This window comes from Glycine soja, chromosome 2 (genome assembly GCF_004193775.1).
Source record: "Glycine soja cultivar W05 chromosome 2, ASM419377v2, whole genome shotgun sequence".
Classification (NCBI taxonomy): domain Eukaryota; kingdom Viridiplantae; phylum Streptophyta; class Magnoliopsida; order Fabales; family Fabaceae; genus Glycine; species Glycine soja.
This window is the reverse complement of record NC_041003.1, coordinates 23,543,952-23,567,396: the sequence shown is the minus strand read 5'-3', so window position 1 is coordinate 23,567,396 and position 23,445 is coordinate 23,543,952. Positions and strand designations below refer to the sequence as shown.

General features: G+C 38.5%; 1 protein-coding gene across 1 annotated transcript; it reads right to left on the bottom strand.

The window, feature by feature from the left end:
- Positions 1-8,390: 8,390 nt before the first annotated feature.
- Positions 8,391-8,948, bottom strand: LOC114373914. Its single transcript, XM_028331490.1, has one exon. It carries the CDS (start codon positions 8,946-8,948, stop codon positions 8,391-8,393), a length of 558 nt encoding a protein of 185 aa, XP_028187291.1.
- Positions 8,949-23,445: the final 14,497 nt, after the last annotated feature.

Below are 23,445 nucleotides of genomic sequence, written 5' to 3'. Positions count from 1 at the left end.
TCATGCATCCTCTACCATCAAGTCCAGAGCCCCACGAATTGATTGCCTAGCGTTGTTCGTGCATCCTCCATCATCAAGTTCGGTGTCCCATGAATTGATTCCCTAGCGCTGTTCCTGCATCCTCCACCATCATATCCGGAACCCCATGAATTGATTGTCTAGCGCTGTTCATGCATCCTCCACCATCAGGTCCGGAGCCCCATGAATTAGTTGCCTAACGTTGTTCATGCATCCTCCACCATTGAGTCCAGAGCCCCATGAATTGATTGGCTAGCGTTGTCCGTGCATCCTCCATCATCAAGTCTGGAGCCCCACGAATTGATTGCCTAACGTTGTTCATGCATCCTCCACCATTGAGTCCGGAGCCCAATGAATTGATTGTCTAGCGCTGTTCGTGCATCCTCCACCATTGAGTCCGGAGCACCATGAATTGATTGTCTAGCGTTGTTCGTGCATCCTCCATCATCATGTCCGGAGCCCCATGAATTGATTACCTAGCGCTGTTCGTGTATCCTCCACCATCAAGTCAAGAGCCCCATGAATTGATTGCCTAGTGCTATTCATGCATCCTCCACCATCAAGTCTAGAGCCCCACGAATTTATTGCCTAGCGCTGTTCGTGCATCGTCCATCATGAAGTCCGGAGCCCCATGAATTGATTGCCTAGCGCTGTTCATGCATCCTTCATCATTGAGTCTCGAGCCCCATGTATTGATTGCCTAGCACTGTTCATTCATCCTCCACCATCAAGTCCGGAGCCCCATGAATAGATTGCCTCGCGCTGTTCAAGCATCCTCCACCTTCAAGTCCGGAGCCCCACGAATTGATTGCCTAGCGTTGTTCGTGCATCCTCCAGCATTGAGTCCAGAGTCCCATGAATTGATTGCCTAGCGCTGGTCATGCATCCTCCGTTACCAAGTACAGAGCCCTCGGTGAAGGGAAAATACAGTTTTTGTTATTTTCCCAATCGGTTCCTTCACCAAAAAAATGTATATACGTGTATATTATGTTATTTTTTGTTCTGTGTTGTTCAGGGAAAAAGAAGGAGAGATGGGAGTCAATTATTTCAAATCGTTTTGGTTGGAACTATTGTAATTAGGATCAATTAAATCCCCATGATGGGCAAAGGATGGCCTTCTGGAATCATCATAGATTAATTACGGAAAAGGATGAGATGGACGAAATCAGTGTCTTATCTTTACTTTCCTCCTATCTCCGATAAAAGGTAAGTGAGGAGGGGCAACTGTCATACCCTGATTTCTGTAAACTAGGGTGACACCAGCTGTGCTTTTGTAGTTTTTGTTGCTTTTTAGTAGGCTAGTAAGCTCCTATCAGTCTGTATTCAGCCTGATATAAGGATTTACTAGCCTTACTTACATACTCTTGTATCTATCCTACCTATGGTACTCCCTCATATATCAATATATATTAATTTTGCTGACCAAAAAAAGTACAGAGCCCCATGAATTGATTACCTAGCGCTGTTCATGCATCCTCCACCATCAAGTCTGGAGCCCCATGAATTGATTGCCTAACGCTATTCGTGCATCCTCCATCATCAAGTCCGGAGCCTCATGAATTGATTGCCTAGCCCTGTTCATGCATCCTTCATCATTGAGTCCGGAGCCCCATGAATTGATTGCCTAGCGTTGTTCATGCATCCTCCACCATCAACTCCGGAGCCCCACGAATTGATTGCCTAACGCTATTCGTGCATCCTCCATCATCAAGTCCGGAGCCTCATGAATTGATTGCCTAGCCCTGTTCATGCATCCTTCATCATTGAGTCCGGAGCCCCATGAATTAATTGCCTAGCGTTGTTCATGCATCCTCCACCATCAGGTCCGGAGCCCCATGAATTGATTGCCTAGCGCTGTTCATGCATCATCCACCTTCAAGTTCGGAGCCCCATGAATTGATTGCCTAGCGTTGTTCATGCATCCTCCATCATTGAATCTGGAGTTCCATAAATTGATTGCCTAGCGCTGTTCAGGCATCCTCTGTTATCAAGTACGGAGCCCTTGGTGAGGGGAAAATATAGTTTTTGTTATTTTCCCAATCGGTTCCTTCACCAAAGAATGTTTATACGTGTATATTATGTTATTTTTTGATCTGTGTTGTTCAGAGAAAAAGAAGGAGAGATGGGAGTCAATTATTTCAAATCGTTTTGGTTTGAACTATTGTAATTAAGATCAATTTAATCCCCGTGATGGGCAAAGGATGGACTTCGGGAATCATCATAGATTAATTACTGAAAAGGATGAGATGGACGAAATCAGTGTCTTATCTTTACTTTCCTCCTATCTCCGATAAAAGGTAAGTAAAGAGGGGCATCTGTCATACCCTAATTTCTATAAACTAGGGTGGCACCAGCTGTGGTTTTGTAATTTTTGTTGCGTTTTAGTAGGCTAGTAAGCTCCTATCAGTCTGTATTCAGCCTGATATAAGGATTTACTAGCCTTACTTACATACTCTTGTATCTATGCTACCTCTGGTACTCCCTCATATATCAATATATATTAATTTTGCTGACCAAAAAAAAAAAACAACTGCACCAAAACCATCGCAAAATTGAACAAAGAGGCTTGCTGGAGAAGCTGGAAGAGGTCCTACAACCTGAATCCATCTCATGGATTCCCACCACAAGCCTATAGTCATTTTACAATTGAAGAAGAGATGACCCGCCTCCTCCTGCACATAACCACAAAGAGGACATTCAACTTCCTGGATGGGCACATTTCTGCTTAGAAGATTATCCCTAGTGGGGAGCCTGTCTTTAATAAGCCTTCAAGAAAAAGCCGCAGCCCTTGGGGGGATTTTCAACTTCCAAATTATCTTGAAAGTCCTCCCATGTGAACCAGATCTATTGGGGTTCATCATTAACCTATAAGCTAAGTTAGTGGAATACACACCAATCAGGTATCTTCTATATAGATTTTTCTGAATTGCTTCCCTCATCATTCCAGTGATACCTTCTCCTACTATATTAAAGAGCAAAGGGGCTAAAGGATCCCCTTGTCTCAATCCTCTAGCTTTTCAAAGTCCACCTTGAAAACCATGGCTAACTTCTTGCTCTTATTAGCTTCCTCAACCAGCTTATAAAGAATCAAAATTCCATGAAGGATATGTCTGTCTTTAATGAAAGCCGACTGTCTTTCATCAATTAGACCAGTCAACACATGCCTCAATCTGTTTGCCAATACCTTGGCTACCACTTTGTACATGCAGTGTATCAAAGAAATAGGTCTATAGTCATTAAGAGACTGAGGATGATTTGATTTGGGAATTAAAGCTAGAAAAGAAGCATTGCTGCCTTTAGGGAAGCTGCCATGAACATGGAACTCATCCACAAATCTTCTGAACTCAGGTTTCACCACTCCCCAAAATTCCTTGATAAAATTGAAGTTAAAACCATCTAGCCCAGGACATTTATCCCCACCACAGCTCCACACAGCTTCTTTGAGCTCTTGATCTGAGAAAGGGGTAGTCAACTCCTCCCTCTACCTCTGATTAATTGTAGGGAACTGGACCCCATCCAGAGTAGGTCTGGAATAATTTTGTTCAGTGAATCTATTAAGGAAGAAATTAACAGCTTCATTCTTCACTAAATTAGGTTTCTGGACCCAAACACCATCAATGAGAATTCCTTAGAGAGCATTGTAATTTCTTCTGAAATTTATGACTTTGTGAAAATATGTTGTGTTGCAATCACCTTCCTTGAGCCACTTGGCCCTAGATTTCTGCTTCAATTGAGATTTATAGGCATTTGAAGCATCCCACAGATCTTGCTGTAAGGATTTCTTAGCCTTAACCTCATCATCAGACAGAATTCTATCAGAGGCTAAATTTTCCACTTCGTCTAGCTTCTGCTGAAGATTCTGAATCATCTTAGCAATAATATTCCCATTTTCTTTGCCACAACCAACCTGCTGGTCTCTGCTCCAAACTTCCTTCACCAATCTTTGATACTCTTTGTGTTTGAGCCACTAATCCATCACCTTAAAGGGCTTAGGAGCCCAGTCCACCATATCTGTTTTCAAAATAATTGGACAGTGGTCTGAAAAATCCCTTTGGATTACATGCTGTGAAGAATCAGGCCAATGAGATAGCCACAGTTTTGAAACCAAACACCTGTCAAGTCTACTCTTCACAGATCCATTGGGCCTAAACCAAGTAAACCTACTACCAAGTACAATTTATTCATTAGGATTTAGGATACACCATAGCATCGAGCTTATTTATATGAAGTCAAATTTCCTGAGGTGTAAATACCCAATGGCTTAGGGAACATAGAGATTCAATTAATACATTTGGAATTTTTCCTCTGTTCTCTCAAAAACTTCTTCAGCAATGTTAGCTTCTTTGCCATCAGCCTTTTTAATCTGCAATTGTGCCTTCTGATAGAATGCAGTACCTCGCAATGCATCTAAAATGAAGTCATCAAACCCAATAGCAATTGCTGCCTCTGTCTTTGCTCCATAAACCAACCTCAGTATAAATTTAATATTGTAAGAAAGTGTGCCCAAAAGTAATCATTGTAAAATAATTCAATTTTGATGTAATATTAATTAATTAGAAATTATCTTAAATATGATTTTAAAATAATTATTGAAAAAATAAATAATATTTTTATATTAATAAGAATAAGAAAACAGGTGCCAAAGAATTGACAACTCGCACATTTACTAAATCAATTGAATTAGATTCTCTTTAATTATAAAATTCAATAATATTACAATATAGGATAAATTGTAATTAAATAATAGTGTGAAAAAACACAAGCAAAAACCATTCGGCACCACCAAACATAAATGGGACTACTAAACATTCTTAAACACAGACGTTTCGATCAGTCATGGTCTGCCAGAAGCAAAAAATCAGAAATCCCAATTTAAGTAACTAGGTTTATAGAATGTTTAGTAGTCACATTACTGAATTGTAATTTTTTTTAAAAAAAGTAGTGTGCAGTTTATTTATTTTTTAGTTATATAGCCGGGTCTGGCAAACATGCATTCTTCATCATGGGGAGTCTAATTAGGTTCTCTTTTAATGGCAGACACTAACATTGAATGAAGTGTGCTTGATGGGAAAGAAAAATTCTTGGAAGATACATGATTGCTCTTTCTGGTCACTCATAGTAAAGTTGTATCATTATTATACTAGGCAAAGAAAGCAACAGCTTAAGAAAAATAATTAATACGAGCACAACAATAGCCTTTTAATTAAAACTAAGCCGTTTGAGTTGTGGAGGAGGGTGTTGCCACTGTGGGACTGGTCCTGCTAAGAGAAGTGTCTGAAGCAGTGGTCCAACTTCCACCAGGAGAGGGCAATCTGCTGTTTTCTTCACAGTCACAAGATGCAGAATGCTTTTCAGAGAAGCCTTCTTGCTGCTCTTCTTCACTTTGTGATATGGTATCTCTTTGATGTGTTTGAACAAATTGGTGTTGTTCTAGCTGTTGCTTCTATTGGAGTTCTAGTTTTTCCAGCATTAGCTTCTGGCATTTTGCTTGTGCCTCATGTCTCTCCTTGATGACCCTGCTTAAGAGGTCATTCACATGGATCAATTCACATTCTCTTCTTGTAATGTCCTCCTTAGCTGATGCAATTGTTGCATCTAGCAACAAGGTTGTGTACAAAAGAGAATGCCTCAAGTCCTCTAACCCCTGATAGTTCAACAATGATACAATTATACTAAATGAGTTTAGAAAAACAACTGGAAAAAAAGGAAAGAAAATACCAAAATTTGAAAAGCACAAAGGGCAAATAGTAAGTGCATTCGGCTTTGTAACAAAACAAAAATAGGTAGTATGTCCACAAGGACTAGAATTCGGTGGGGGTAGGGAGAAGGAATGTGATTTTTTTTCAGTGGTTCAACTTAGAAATTCTCTTCATATTTAGCCTTTTAGGTAGCGGTGGATGGCACGTGTGTACATGTAAAACTAAAAGTAAATAATTTAAGTATGTCAATTAAAAAGTAACTAGTTCCACTTGGTTTATTCAGTTTAGGAGTGTTCTAAGGCTTTATGCTGATTATATAGCTAAAGCAGAAGCAGCAGCTGCTATCCTAGCAACAACTTTTATGCCCAAAGTATTCTTTTTCTTCTCTGAATCAATATTTACTATAGCAATAAAATGAAAGTTAAATTAGAGAGTCTCAGTAAAAATCAATTTTATTAACCAAATTAGAGAGACTCGGTTAAATTAGAGAGACTCAGTAAAGATACTAAAACACTTTCAAGTAATAGAACTAGTATTATGACAACTTTTGAGTGCTAAAAGGCCATAATAATAAGCAAAAGTAGCAGCTAGCAAGGTTGAAAGCAAAACTTACTTATGTGAAGAGAAGGCTAAAACTAGATAGAGGGAAGGAAATGGATGCAGGAGAGAAATTAAAATTAATAACATTCTGCCTAATAACATGCATTAGCACAGACTCTTTTCTTCATGTTAACAATGGTATGTTAGTTATATTGTAAGGCCCTGTGATTTGTCTCCTTCCAGGTGATAGGGTGATAACTACTAGAGAGAAACATGTTTTTATCCACTTTGATTGTACAAAAACATGATTTGTTATCCACTTTGAGATTAAAACAGATTCTAAAAATTAAGTGCCTTAAAATTTATTTTGGTGGAATCAAATATATTATTTATAATGTCATTTAGCCTTTTTATTTAATTTGCTAAACACTAAATTATGCTGCCATACTATTTTCAAATTCCATTACGAGCGATTTTAGCCATTGTTGATCCTGTGGTCATTGCTGTTTCGAAATTCAATGTGGTCTTGCGGTCATTGCTGGAAAGTCAATTGTGCTGAAGCCTCGAACTCAGGTATTTATATCTTTGATTCAAAAACTAATTTGAAATTGTTGTTGTATGCATTACTGGTATATTTGTAACTTATGCTATGCCTCTCTACATGACCTTTCTTTCATTGGACTGATATCTTTGAAGTATTTACTGTGATTTTAACTCTCACAAGTTGTTAATTGTTAGTGTTGAATGTTTTTGTATTTTTATCTACTTTTGGTAGCTTAGTTGGTAAGCTTGTTCAGGAGGGCAGCAGTGAGTTGTGACTGCCACTACCCTTCTCTCTCTCTTGTATTGTCTATATATATGTTTTTTATTGAACTACAAAATTAATATATATATATATATATATATATATATATATATATATATATATATTAAGCAATAAATAGTACCAGAGGTACTACAGGATAGCACACGAGAGAAGATCTCCTAAAATAGAGAACAAAAAACAGAAATACATTTGCCCTACAAGAAACCACCAGAAGCCTGACCTTACAGAGCACACTCTAATTAAAAGCCATAGACATAGCTGAGGACCATTGATGAAAAGGAACATTAAAGTCCTTCTCCCGCCCCCTCAGCCAGGACGAAGTGAGAAAATTTGTGTTTTCCACCAACTTAGAGATGTGAAAAGGTTGATTATGAAAGATGATATCATTGCGGAGCTTCCATATTGACCTTGTAGCTGCTATCCACCATATTTTCCTTCTTCTATTGGAAACCTTCGAGCCTGCTATGGAGGAGTGCTGGAGGAAATTATCCATGGGCCTACAATGAAGAACTCTGTCCTCCCTAACCCAGGAGTTGAATTCCCACCACAGAGGCATAACTTTTGGTAGAGAAGATCCCATTACATGCAGCTCCCCACACCCAAGTATCCTTAAACCTAGCGTTTAGGTTGATAGCAGCAGTCTAATCAATAAAAGATGAAGCTATCCCCATCTCATTATCAAACAAATTTCGCCACCAAGAGAACTTCCATTCCCACCCAGATTCACAAAAAGAACCCAAATCTGCTACTGTCTGAAGTCTTTGTAAGGAAATTCGATATAATTGTAGATATTTTTCTTTAAGAGTTATCCCACCATCAACCCAAGAGTCCTCCAAGAACAAAATTTCATCTCCTTTTCCCAACTTCCAAATAAACTGCTTAGAAACCTCAGCCATACTCCGATGTAGATTAATGGATCTCAAGTGATACCACCAGTGAGAGAAATGTGGCTTTGGTGGCCCGTCTTCCAAGCCTCTCCAACCTCTATACTTCGAAATCAAAATTCGGCTCCAAAGTTTATCAGTTTGTTGAAACATCAACCATTTCCATTTAATTAGAAGAGCATTGTTGAGGGCCTTGATGTCTTTAATTCCCAATCCTCCCTTTTCTCTAGATGAACACACTTGACTCCAAGCTACCCAAGCGATCTTCTTCCCTTCTAAGTTGCCACCCCAAAGAAAGTTTCTTTGAATGGCAGTTAGTCTATTAATCACTACTGAGGGGGCCCTGGAAAAAGACAGATAGAACAAGGGCAATGTTGTTATGACAACATTAATTAAGGTGATTCTGCCAGCCATAGAGATGCTTCAATGGTTCGATTTGTTCAACCTAGGCTCGAATTTCCTAATTATAGGCTCCCACACCACCTTCCTTCTCGGATTGATACCTATTGGCAACCCTAGGTAACAAAAGGGAAAATGAAGCATGGCACAGTATAAGAAATCAGCAGCAATACAACACCACTCCTCAGATTGCCCAATTGCTCCAAATTGGCTCTTAGCAAAATTGATTCTCAGGCCAAAAACCATTTCATAGCTTCTAAGAATGGCCTTCACAACATTAACATTATCCATTGAACCTTCCCCAAAAAAAATAGTGTCGTCAACAAATTGGAGGATATTCACTGAAACCTTGTTCTTCCCCACCAAGAAGCTTTGGAAGCAATCTATTAGTGTTGCTTCCCTCATCATTCCTGTCAAGCCTTCAGCAACCAACTCAAACAATAGGGTAGCCAAAGGATCCCCTTGTCTCAAACCTCTTTGAGGCTTAAATTCAGAGGTTGGGCTTCCATTCACTACAATAGATATAGAGGCTGATGTGAGGCACCCCTTATTCCATCCAATCCATCTATCATGGAACCCCATTCTTCTCATCATATAAAAAAGGAATTGCCAAGACAATGAATCATAGTCTTTTTTGAAATCCACTTTAAACACCAAGCAGGACCTCTTAAACACCTAGCCTCTTCAACTACCTCATTAGCAACCAGAACACCATGGAGCAATTGTCTACCCTTCACAAAGACACACCCACACACACACACACACACATACATACATACACCCAGACACACACCCAAACACACATACACACAGACACACACCTGCACGCACACACACACACACACACCCTCTATAAATAAAGAAATAAGGCCCTTACAGTAAAGTCACAAAGACAAACACACAGACACACCCTGATGATACACACACACCCCCCTCATACACACACCCTCATCACACACAAAGACACAAACACACAGACACACCCTCATCACACACAAAGACACAAACACACAGACACACCCTCATCACACACAAAGACATAAACACATAGACACACCCTCATCACACACAAAGACACAAACACACAGACACACCCTCATCACACACAAAGACACAAACACACACACAGACACACCCTCATCACACACAAAGACACAAACACACAGACACACCCTCATCACACACAAAGACAAACACACATAGACACACACACACCCTCATGATAGACACACACACACATACCCAACTACAATAATAAAGCATAAGCACCCTCCACCCAGAATTTGAAATTTACCTTTTGTATGTTCTTTTATGTCATGAATGTAATTTTCTATATACACAACTGTTGTTCATGCTGAGTGAACCTTAGATTCTCATTTGAGACTGAATGCAATGATTCTTGCAGATAGTTTGCATCAGTCATTGTATTTAGTCTTGAATTGTCCGTTTGGACAGCTTAGGGAGACTGGTATTTTTATGATAGATTCATTCGTCAAGGTTATTATTATTTTCATTAATTTGATGAAATTTCGGTTCAATGCATTTCAAGTTGTTCTCTGAGTGCATACTTGATTATCGGGAAATTCATTTCATCGATGTCATGTCATGTACTTGGAGACCAATGCGAAATGCTGCCAAAATTTAGTCAAATTTTTGTAAATAATGGTAACCCTGACGTTTGAAGCTAACATAAAAGACAGTTTTCCTAAATGGGATAGGGCCACACCTATAAATAAAAAAGTGAGATTTTAATGCATGGAATTGCTTAGATGGATCGAAGTTGGATGAATGAAAGTCGCATGAGCCTAGAATATGAGGATGGCATCGAACAGTTCTTGCAATTTGCTTCAGAAAGAGGTCGACCGAATGAAGAAGGAAAATATTATTATCCTTGCATCAACTGTTTGAATGGAAGATGACAACTACTCGATGACATACGGGACCATCTATTGTGTGATGGGATTAAGAAGAATTACATGGATATGGCATGGTGAACTCACAGACATGCAGAGTGGGTCCCAATCTGAACCATTTGATGTAGAAATGGGAGATCGGTTGGAGGACATGATTTATGACCTTGGACAAGAGTCTTTCCAGCAAGCACACGCCCCTGTGTATGAAGGATTACAAAGTGATTCAAAGAAGCCTTTGTATGCAGGGTGCAAGAGTTCCTTAACCCTGTTGTCTACTGTGTTATGTTTGGTTAATGTGAAGGCCAGGTATGAGTGGAGTGACAAAAGTTTCACCTCATTGCTTGAGGTAGTGCACAATCTGCTTCCAGAGGACAACACGTTGCCTAAAAGTTACTATAAGGCGAAAAAGATATTATGTCCGATGGGTATGGAGTATCAGAAGATTCATGCTTGCCCCAATGATTTCATACTGTACATGCATGAATTCCAAGAAATGTTGAAATGCCCTATCTGTGGGACTTCATGGTACAAGAGAAGGATGAAGACGAAAGCAGTTCTGATGAAAACTCCAACAAGGGCCCCCCAGCGAAGGTTTTGTGGTATCTTCCAATCATTCCAAGGTTTAAGCGTCTTTTTTCTAATGAGGACAACGCAAAAGACCTTACATGGCATGCAAATGGAAGGATTTTTGATGGAATGGTCCGTCATCCGGCTGATTGCTCGCAGTGGAAGAAGATTGACGGTTTGTATCTGAATTTCGGGAAAGAGCCAAGAAATCTTAGACTATGACTAGCCAGTGATGGAATGAATCCATATGGCACCTTAAGCACTCAACACAGTTCATGGCCAGTTCTGCTAGTAATTTACAATTTGCCTCCTTGGTTGTGCATGAAGCGAAAATGCATGATGTTGTCTATGATGATATCGGGCCCAAGACAGCCAGGAAATGGCATTGATGTTTATCTAGGTCCATTGGTTGAAGATCTGAGAAAGTTGTGGGATGAGGGGGTTGTAGTGTTTGATGCGTATCGCAAGGAGACGTTCGAAATGCGTGCAATGCTTTTTTGTACCATTAATGACTTTCCAGCATATGGGAATCTCAGCGGTTACAGTGTTAAGGGTCATCATGCATGCCCCATCTGTGAAGAAAACACAAGCTACATACAACTTAATAATGGGAGAAAAACAGTCTACAGTAGGCATCGCCGCTTTCTAACACCCAATCATCCTTACAGACGACTGAAAAAAGCTTTTAATTGAAGTCAAGAGCATGATATTGCGCCGATACCGTTGACTGGTGAGCAGGTATATCAGCGGGTTCAACACTTGAATACTGTATTTGGGAAGACCCAAAAGAAGGATAAAAGTAAGAGTTGCATATGGAAGAAGAGGTCCATTTTCTTTGATCTTCCGTACTGGTCTGATCTTGATGTTAGACATTGTATTGATGTTATGCATGTGGAGAAAAATGTTTGTGACAGTGTGATTGGGATGCTCCTTAACATTCAAGGCAAGACGAAGGATGGCTTGAATACCCGACAAGATCTAGTTGATATGGGCATATGATCATAGTTGCATCCAAGGTCTGATGGGAAGAAAATTTACTTGCCCCCAGCCTGCCATACTTTGTCCAAAAAGAAGAAGATAAGTTTTTGTCAGTGTCTTCGTCGGGTGAAGGTTCCACAAGGATACTCTTCAAATATTAATAGCCTTGTGCAATTGAAGGAGCTTAAGCTTGTAGGGTTAAAGTCTCATGATTGTCACGTGCTCATGCAACAATTGTTGGTCGTGGCTATATGAGACATCTTGCCAAACAAAGTCAGGTTAGCGATAACTCGCCTATGCTTTTTCTTCCATGCTATATGTAGAAAGTCATTGATCCTGTCAAGTTTGATGAGTTGGAAAATGAGGCCGCAATTATACTGTGCCAGATGGAGATGTATTTTCCCCCTGCTTTCTTTGACATCATGATTCACTTGATTGTGCATCTGGTCAAAGAAGTCAAATGTTGTGGTCCTGTTTATCTACGGTGGATGTACCCGATTGAGCGATACATGAAGATCTTAAAAAGGTATACAAAGAATCTATATCGTCCAGAAGCATCTATTGTTGAGAGGTACATTGCAGAAGAAGCCATTGAATTTTGTTCAGAATACTTAGAGGAGGCTAAACCTGTTGGCCTTCTTGAGTCTCGGCATGATGACAGAGTGGGTGGTAAGGGTTCAAGAGGACTGCATGTGATCACTCCAAGTGTAGAACATTTGTTACAAGCTCACTTGTATGTCTTGAACAACAGTAATGAAGTTTTGCCATACATACTTAAGCATGAAGCTTTAGTTGAATAGAATAATCCAAAAATGTTAAAGAATTGGGTGTTGAAAAAGCATAACAAGACTTTTTGTGATTGGTTTAAAGATACAATCTTTGCAGATGAGAATGCTTCAGAAACATTAAGAAAGCTAGCAGATGGGCCTAAAAGAAATGTTATAACTTGGCAAGGATACGACATAAGCAAGTATTCATTTTACACAAAAGCACAAGATGACAAAAGTACAATGCAGAACAGCAGGGTCACCCTAAGGGCTGAATCTCAACACTTTGCAAGTGTGAATGATGCCAATCCCTGTGTAGCTTCCATCCCTTACTTTGGGTTCATTGATGAAATTTGGGAGCTTAACTATGTGAAATTTATGGTATGTGTTTTCAAATGTAAATGGGTTGACAGCAACACCGGTGTGCGCACCAATGATATAGGATTTATGCTAGTAGACCTAAAGAAACTTGGTTACCACAGTGACCCTTTCATCATGGCAGAACAAGCTAGACAAGTATTTTACGTGCAAGACCCTTGTGATGAAAGGTGGTGCATGGTTCTGCAGGGCAAAACAATTGGTGTTAATGTAGAAGATGATGATTCATACATGGACATCTATGTTAGTCCTTTGACCGCACAAATCACTCCTAACGTTGTCGGAGAAAAAGCTGACGACGTTCATGCTAATCATAATGATCATGATGAAGGAGAATTGATTAACATCGTCTAATGTAATTTTCTATAGAGAGAGAGGTCACCATAGCAAGTAAGTGATAGCTACATTTTTTTCTGATTGAGGCATCGGTATTTTCTTTTAGATGGCATCCTTAGGACTTCATACAGCTCATGTTTGTCGCCAGTTTCATCATCCAACACCCTTACCTTCTCCGGCTTCTCACGTTTATTGTTGTTAAACCCATATTTATGCTTTCTTCCCTTCATGTCTTGTTTTATCACAACTTTAGCCGAATCTCCTATCTTCAGCACAGTTGAATCTCCTATCTTATTCTCCAATGACACACTTTGATGGCCTGTATCTCTTTTCTTCATATGTTCTAGTGCTTCAGCTTCAAAATGCATAGAGCAATCTGAACTTTCCAGTGATCACCAAAGGCTTATGCATCAGCATTGACACTCTCCACCCTCTTTGCTTTATGCTTTTGTGCTGCATTTCGTGCTTCCTCCTTATAAATCTCACATTTATTAGAGGTTGCACTAGAATGATCAGCACCAATCTGTGCTGCTTCCTCTTCTACCAGCTCAATATCTTTCCTTTCAACTTTTGTTTTGTAAATTACAGTGTAGTTTACAAAAGCAAAGGTGAAACGAAAGATATTGAGCTGGTAGAGGAGGAAGAGGCACGGATTGGTGCTGATTCTTCTAGTGCAACCTCTAATAAATCAGAGAATTATAAGGAGGAAGCACGAAATGCAGCACAGAAGCATAAAGCAAAAAGGGCGGAGAGTGTTAATGCTAATGCAGAAGCCTTTGGTGATCACTGGAAAGTTCAGATTGCTCTATGCATTCTGAAGCTGAAGCACTAGAACATGTGAAGAAAATAGATACAGGCCATCAAAGTGTGTCATTGGAGAATAAGACAGGAGATTCAACTATGCTGAAGATAGGAGATTCAGCTAAAGTTGTGATAAAACAAGACATGAAGGGAAGAAGGCATTAATATGGGTTTAACAACAATAAACGTGAGAAGCCAGAGAAGATAAGGGTGGTGGATGATGAAATTGGCGACAAACATCAGCTGGATGAAGTCCTAAGGATGCCATCTATATGTGTATTTCTCAAGATATAGTATTTATATTCCATCACGCATCCATTGACTGTTGATTACATGTAATAGACTTTTTTTAACATGCTTGCCCCAAATCAAATCATAATTCAATGTTTGTTGCACAACACGTCACTAAAATTTGCTATGTACAAAATGACACCAACCCCAATCTACCCCTCCCCTGGTAACCCCCAATTTCATTCCTTCATCATTCAAGGTCTTCATGTCATTCCTTCCCTGAGACTTTGAAGTACTGTTGTCAATGATTTCTCTACAATTCCAAAAATCTAAGAAAAGTTTGCTTGCATTCACCCCACTTTGACATCCTTTAAATCCCATGGAAATCAAGCTTTGAGTGCACACTATGTAATCTTGACATGTCTACGATTATTGTTACTTGTGCTACATAGTAATTTTCTTTCATGTCTTGAAACAAATTTAAAGCACAAGTATCACAACACATCATCAACCTTAATTTGTTATCAGACTATTGATTTATCAGACTTTTTCATTACTATTACATCTTATCCTGTTTTGAATCACAATTAAAAAGCACAACTAAATCATGTATGACTTATCCTCTTTTGATTAATCCTATTTTGATGTTGCCAGGCGAAATTTGATATCCCAGAGGCTTCTGACAGTAGGACGAAAAGGAAGTTACTTCAGACCGTGGGCGAGAGATGGAGGTAGTTTAAATCATACCTCACGAGGAAATGGGCCCTTGCAGCCGATCAAAACGGTGTGGAGGACATTGTCTGTGAGAAATACGGCATTAGCAAGGAAAAATGGGCCCAGTTTTGACAAACTCGCAAAGACCCTTCTTGGGAGGTATGTTCCTTGCCATTTAAGTTGTTTTTAAAAATACATTATCTTGTTATACTTCATTCTAGCAATTTGAAATATTGTTGTTTTATTTTGGCAGGATGTGCGCAAAAAGGCACAGGCCTTCCAGAAGCAGAACACTATCCCCCACGTTTTGTCTCGTGGGGGTTATGACTATTCGGAGCAGAAGCTCCTGGCTGAGAAGACGAAGAAGAAGCTGGAGGAAGCTGCACAGTCAGGAAGCGTTGATGGCATCATCGAGCCTCCATCCCCGGTCAGACGCCACGTGAAGTGGAAGATGGCCCGCACGAAGAAAACAGGGGAGATGACGACTGAGGCCGCAAAGGAAATCGCTGAGAAGATCGTAAGTCATTTTCAACTAACCATTACAATTATATTTCAATATTTTGTGAATGCCATGTACCACTGTGTATTTTCTGTGCAGGATTCCTTTGAGGAGCAGGCCACACAGGGATCTTTCGTCCCCGATGGACGTCAGGATGTTCTCACCGCTGCTATTGGACATCCAGAGCACCCTGGACGTGTCCGTGCTGCTGGAGTTGGTGTCACCATCAAGCAATACATTGGATCAGCTCCACGGACGTCCCATAGCTCTTCCTCCCTACCTCCCGAAGAATTGCAGCAGTTGACCCAACAAATCAGGGACCAGCTAGATGAGTCCATCACAGAAAAAGTGACGCGGCAGCTCATGGCATCCTTCAGCCCGATGCAGTCCCAGATTCAGTCCCAGATGCAATCTCAGGGACTTGCAATCCTACCCCTCAAGGGCATTGGATAGAAGACTCCAAGAAGATTGGGCAAAAAATGCAAGAGAAGGCCCTAGGGTTCTCATGAGCCTTAGGGTAGATTTCAGGCCCATGGGCTAAGTATGAGCCCACTTATCTTGGTACATATTAGATTAAGGTTTCATTAATTTTGGGCCTTGTATTTAGGGCTCCATAATGTAGGTAGGGTACCCTAGAAATATAGGATTTTTCAGCCCTTGTATTTTAGGGCACCTAGACTAGTTTTTGTATTAGGGGTAGTTTTGTAATTTCACATACACTAAGTGGATATTTGATGTGTGTGGTTGGAAATAAATTTAATTGAATTGGTAGAAGCCCAATCCAATTATATTTTAGAGGGGGAGGTGAGGATTTGTTTACTACACCCCATTTGCTTACTCCTTCATGCTTTTCATGCCTCATGACACCTAAGCACACTCAGTGGAGAATCTTGGAATTGATCTTGGATTAGTGGGCTGAACCATAACTAAAATTCACTAATCATAATTAGTGAAATTTTGGCTCCAAAGTTTGGCTCCACAAATTCAATTTCAAATTCAAGTGAAATTTGAATTTCCCTCCAATTTTGTGTGACACTTAGGCTATAAAAAGAGGTCATGTGTGTGCATTTTTTTGGAACTTTGATCATTTGAATATTAAACTTCAGATTTCAAAGCTCACTTAGAGCACAAAATTTCGTGCTCTTCTCTCCCTCTCCTTCATTCATCTCCTTCTTCCTCCAAGCTCTTATCCATGGCCTCCTATGGTGGTGAGCTTCTTCTAGACTCATCTTCTCCTTGAAGTGGCGTCTCCTCTCTCTCTTCCTTTCTCCATTCCACTGCCATTCATCTTCCAAGAAGCAAAGGAATCCATTGATGAGGAAGATCCTAGGCCTACAAGCTCCAATGGAGCTTGCATCACTTGCACTGCCTCTCGAGCCTCTGGTTGGTCCCTCCAGTCCTCGAGTAAGCACAAAGGGGAGTTGTGTTGATCCCTCAGGAAAGGATCCTGAGACGGGTGACTCTGATAGTTGTGGCTTGTACATAGAAGCAGATCCTGCCCGCCTGGTTGCCATGGGGAGAATTTATGAGGGAACCACTGTTGTTCATAACACTCCTTTGTTGCCTGGCCAAGTAAAGGTGAGTGTGGAGGAGGTTAAAGATGCAGATGCTCCAGCTCCTGTACCCACTGATGAGGTTTTCTTAGTGGGGCAGGCACTTCACACCTTCCTTGCTTGGCCGACACATATGGTCAAGTCTTTATCACAACAGGTACTTTACTCTTACTATATGTTTCTTCTTTTTAAATTAATTCATTGAGTGTGCCTCAAATTTGGCCATTTAACTTTGTTTCATGAACATCTAGTTGTGTCTCTAGCAAAACCACCTCCAAAGCCCGATCCGAAGGTTGATGATCCGCTTTATCTAATGACATTGACCATCCTAGAGCTTTTCTTGAGGCCTTACCAGGTTACACGGGATGCCACCGTGTTCGGGGTCTTTAATCCAGATTTCCTGCTCTACATAAAGCACGAAGACCTATCCGAAATCGCACACGGTTGTCAATGTCTCAGCATATCACTTATACAGTTGTGGATTCTGTACGTCATTTTATATTACTTTTAATTACCCAAGTTATTGCTTTCAATTCATAAATATTTAACTTTGACTTAACATAAACAAGCATCTCACTGATACAAGTATGCGAGCGGGGAATTCTGATATCTATGGATTCCTCGAGCCACAGTCCATTCAGAGGTCTGGGCAATCGCAATTTGAGTCTGAAAGTTACATAAAGACTTGGATGCAGAGTTGAAAACGCGATGTCTATCTTGGAGCCTACCTAAATGGGTAAGTCACACAAAATAACTGAATTTAATTAATGTTTACTAATATATTAACCCATATTCGTCTCCACTGTAGCAGACACTGGCAGATGGTGGTCATCCTGCCCAAGGAATACCTAGTTGTCTGGTTTTGTTCATTGCATAACAGGCCAGACAACTACCTTAAGGGGATTATTAACAGGTTAGTGTTCTTTTCAATATATTTGCATTAAAATACCTCAACAACACGTGTTTTTAATTGTAACTCATCTGGAACAGTGCTTTAAAAGGTCTTGATGATGCTCCACAGCCTAAATCAAAGGCTCCTGCTAGGTGGATTGTCGTCAAGGTATGTCATTTACATAAAACTTCCACTTATATATATTTCTTATGTGTCTGTACACTAATTGTTTAATTAATATCCAAATTTCATTATGTATTTAGTGTAATAGACAAAAAGGAAGTACTGAGTGCGACTACTATGTCATGCACTGGATGTCCACCATCATTTTAGGAACTTTTAGGAATAACTGGGAAGCGGTACGTTTATTTCAAACAAATCCGATTTTTTAATAATTTCTATTACATTATTAACTTATTATCATTTATTTCATCATGCAATATTTTAACGATCCTAGACCATTGGAGCCAGAGAGCTTAAAGGCGTTGCAGATCGAGTGGGCACAGTATTATCTCCGAGTTAGAGATCAGACTTAGGGTATAGGGACATTAAGTTTACCTTAGTTTACTTTGGTTTAACATTTTTGACATTTCCTATGTAATTTGAACATTGAATTCATTTGTTGATGGTTGTTTATGATAAATCAATTATTAAATGTTTATTTTGTGATTAAAACTGCTTGAAAGCAGAATAAAATGTTTATTTGCTGTGAATTGAGTCTGAAATTGCATTTTACAAGTACAATTTTGGGTTTATTGTAAAAACAGAAAGTTTATATAAAAAAAAAACTTGAAAACAACATTGGTTATTAGCAAAAACCGATGTTAAACTATATGCAGTAACATCGGTTATTTATAAATAACCGATGTTATACATAAATTACTACAGCAAAATAATGCCTGAATGATGACAACCTCCCTCACGCATACACTTATTTTGTTGTACTTCTTTGTTTATAACATCAGTTATTTATAAAACCGATGTTATCATTTTTATGTTAACATCGTTTTTTGAAAATCGATGTTAACAACAATACATTCAACATCGATTTTACAACCGATGTAGAAGGCCCTAAATAACCGATGTTGAAAGTGTATTTTCTAATAGTGCTTCAATTTTTCTTTTGATTAATCCAACTATTTACTTTAATAATTTAGACTAATTGTGAACCTAATTGGTCCTTAGGATTCTATATCCGGACTTTTAATCCACTATTACTACTGCGTAGGGTACACTTTCCCTTGTGCGAGCATATTTGTATGCATTGAGTTTCTCGTTTCGGGATAAATATCAATTTTGACACTTGTTAAGTCAACATTGCATTTTTGAGACAATATCGACTTGGGGGCAATAGTTCTAGGGCAAATATCAACTTTCACACTTGTTAAGTCGACATCACCTCTCTGAGACAATATCGACTTGGGGGCAATTGTTCTGAGGTAAATATCAATTTTACACATCATGGACATGTGGCACAAAACATAGACACATCAAGACCGATTTAAGGATTACATGTTGGTTATAGGATCAAGAAGCCAACTTAAATAAGAAATATCCTAGTGGCAAGTCGACTCTAGCCACATCTGATATAACCCTCAGAATAGGATACTTAAAGCAAATACTTGTATAAGCTATATGGATGGTAACACCACATAGGCATACACTATAAATATGTATCATGTAATCGCATTTGGGGGAACAACACAATTTTAATATTACAGGTATTCTCAAACTCTCTCTTTGAGTTCTCTGTCTCTCTTATTTCTCTTTCACGCTCTCTCTTTCTCATTCAATTTTTTCAACGCTATACAAGTTAAATCACACTTTGTTTCCTACACCATGACACCTTACATGGACTCTAGCTATCTTATAACTATTTAAGTGAAAACTCATTAATTCTGATTTTTTTCTCTGAAGCTCAAGTTTAATTAGAGCTAACCTACTTCCTTTATTTCTATGGAGAAATTCAGATAACCAATATTTATTGGTGTAAATGCCATTTTCTAAAGCATCTTCTAACAACGTGATTCTAGCTAGATCGACAAAGTGCAATTTTCGAAATATTTATTGATGTAGATGCTACCGTTTTCTATGACTAACGTAGGTGGTGAAACAAAATATCATGTCGGAGCATTGAAAATTCAGAAGTGCAGATACAATTTGAAGTGAGAACATGCACGTAATTCACGTGTTTTATAAATACAGTCATTCTACAATTTAAATAATGTAGAATTTATCAGACATCACTATTCCATTTTTTTGCGTTTCAACTTTCGTTTTAAAAGGAGAATTTGATTCCGATTGATTATTTAGGTCGTTTAGTACTCTTAAATTTGTTTGGTTTAAGGTCTAGGTTCAATTATTGGATTTTGATGTGCGTTGAAGTTGAGTATGGAAAAAAAAAGAGTAAGGTGGGATAATTTTTTTTAATAGATATTTTCTAATTTGATAATTTTTGAAATAAAATAAATAAATAAATAAAGTTATAATGAATTTAAGGATAAATGTTCATTTTCTTCCTTGAATTTGTTAACTGTTGGCAGTTAGATCCCTAAAAGATGAAAATTAAAATTGTCTCTGAATTTTCAAAAAGTACAATAAATTAGTTCTAGCATTAATTTTCTTTGTTAACTTAAATGTTTGTACCTACGTGGCACTTCTTGTGATAACATGGCAATTGAAGGTTGTCACGTGTCATCCACATAGTGATTACATGGCAACTACGTAACTGCCACGTGTCAAAAAATTCATTTTTTTATTTGGTCTCTGAACTTATCAACTTGTTGTCATTTTAGTTCATCATGAACTTAACCACTTACTGACATTTTCGTCCTTGAACTTAACATGTATTGTCATTTTGGTCCGTGAAAGCACTTTTAAATTTTCAATTAAGTCTCATGTTGCATAAAATTATTAGCATATACATTACTATATTCTCTCACTTCTGTTCTTTTTGCAATTCTATCATTTAAATTACATTATAAATATGAAATTAACTTATAAATAATTACATCACAATAGTAATTGTTAAATCCATGACATTACTAACAAGGTTCTGCCAAGTTCCAAACCAGATATTCTACTCAAATTAAGTTATTAATTATCTTATATGTTATTAATATGTGTAGAATGTTGGATAAATTAATTAATTAATTTTATGAAATTATGTTAATGATGAAAAAACAATTAAAAAAACTTGACCCGTTATAACGATTGAGTATAAGAAGACATGAAAAATAAATGTGTTAGAACCATTTTCTTACTATTAAGATCTAAAAAGATAGCCATTAGAGCTAAGATTGTTGATTGGATATGGCTAGCACAAGGAAGCCGATTGACGCGATTAGCGTGACCAGTTTGGGGTGAAATGGTAAAACCACTGAGAAAATTGTCTTGGATAGTGTGTGGGTCATCGTGAAGAACGTGGAGATGCTGGAGGAACAAGGGAATAGTTAATGAGATGTTAATCGATGGGCTAGTGTATAGGAAACCCTATCCAGAGTAGATTGACAAGATAGCCCTTTTACCAAAAGGATATAAAATCCCATATTTTGCAACCTTCTCAGGCAAGGACGGGAAATCCACTATGGAGCACATTAGCCGTTTCATGGCTTAGTGTGGGGAGGCCAATCATAATCATTACTATTGGTTGTAGTTATTTCCTTTATCACTTACCAACACAACATTCACATAGAATTCAAGTTTTTTGCCAAATTCAATTAATAGTTGGGCCATATGGAACACAGTTTCCATGATGGGCTTTACAACCCTCAACCAAATATTTCAGTAGCCGATTTGAGGAATACCAAACAATCGGCTAACGAGTCCATTGCTAAATTCTTTGAATGATTAAGGTGAATAAGGAGTAAATATAATGTGTAGTTTCCAAATTCAGAATATGCAACCATCACAATTGGGAACATGATTGCCCAACTACAGTCGTTAAAGTGACTAGGGTTGAGCAGTTCGTGAATGGGAAGGATGAGAGAAAATTTCATAAAGGCGAGAGAAATCCTCAAACCATGACCTTGACGATGACTTGTCTACCAACCAAATGATAGTCGAGTTAATCAAATGGAAGCCTTATTCTTTTCCTGCCTTATGACTTTTCGAAGGCAAAGAAGACGAAGTAAAGGAACCTTACATTGTTGACATATCCAGAGCGGAACAAATCTTTGACTATTTAGTTAAGGATCAAAAAGTTTGATTGCTTGAAGAACAAAGAATTCCACCTCTAGAAATGTTCAGGAATAAAAGATATTGTAAGTGGCATAATGCTTGTAGTTACTCAACGAGTAACTGTTTGGTATTCAAAAATACCATATAATGGGCCCTAAATAAAGGACGACTGAGGTTAGCTAAAAAAGGGAATGAGATGTGATAAACCACTTTCTAGGTGGTATTTTGTGTGAGTTTTGTTTCATTTTGCATGCATTTTCTTGGAAAAAATGACGTTTAGACACTAGTTTTGCATTCCAAAAGTACAAGCGCTCAATTGAGTGAAAGAATTGAAAATTGCACAAATCTATGAAGATTGAAAGACTCTGCACTTGATAATGGTTGTGATGACCTACCTTGTTGCTATGATATCACTACTCTCAACCGCATAAATTTCAATTTTTAAATGAAAACTCCGTTAATTTGCTAATGAAAAATGAGAGAAAATTTTTTGCGATATACATTCACCAAACAACACACAATTACTTTATTATAAAAGAAATCAACACAAAAATCAAATGACCATGATTAGTAAGAAAATGTTAACAAATATTATAATCATACACAAACATCCATTAGTCCAACATACACTCAACAAGTAGTCATCAGCCTTCCACTAAGTCCAATCAATCATGCTCAGTATGATGCATGCACCTGACCTCAACTCTCAAATGCAATGTGGTACCATTCATCAAGAAATAGCCTAATTGTGTCCACGTGACACTCTCATTTAGAAAAACTAGGCAGCAAGTGTTGAGGTCACCCTGTTGTGCATAGGCAACTCCCCCCCCCCCCTATGATGATTAGCCTGAGTCTCAAGGGAGTTCTATGTAACACCCTGCAATATTACTAGTTATAAATCGATGTTTAATTGTATTTATCGTGTTATTTGACTATATAGTTGACTTGAATGAGTTGAGGTATGGCTTGAATTAGTCATGTATGAATTTCTTGATGTGGATGCTGAGTTATGTGGAGTTTTGTTTAACTAAGTTGAAATTATGAGATTTCAGATTTTACCCAAACCCATTTTAGTAAAATCCCAATCCCGGATTCTTTAACCGTTGGATCATCTTCACATTTTGTCTGGATCTTTCTAAGACATATTTCCAAAGTCTGACAGTTGGGATTTTGATAATAACAACTTTTGTTGTCTCTCTAAACGCAAAGGGCGCATTAAGTGCAATTCCAACCCGATAGGGAATTGCGCTAAGCGAGAATTGGCCCGCTAA

Coding starts and splice junctions, on each gene's coding strand:
- LOC114373914 (XM_028331490.1), bottom strand. CDS start 8,948: ATGGGGTTCCATGATAGATGGATTGGATGGAATAAGGGGTGCCTCACA.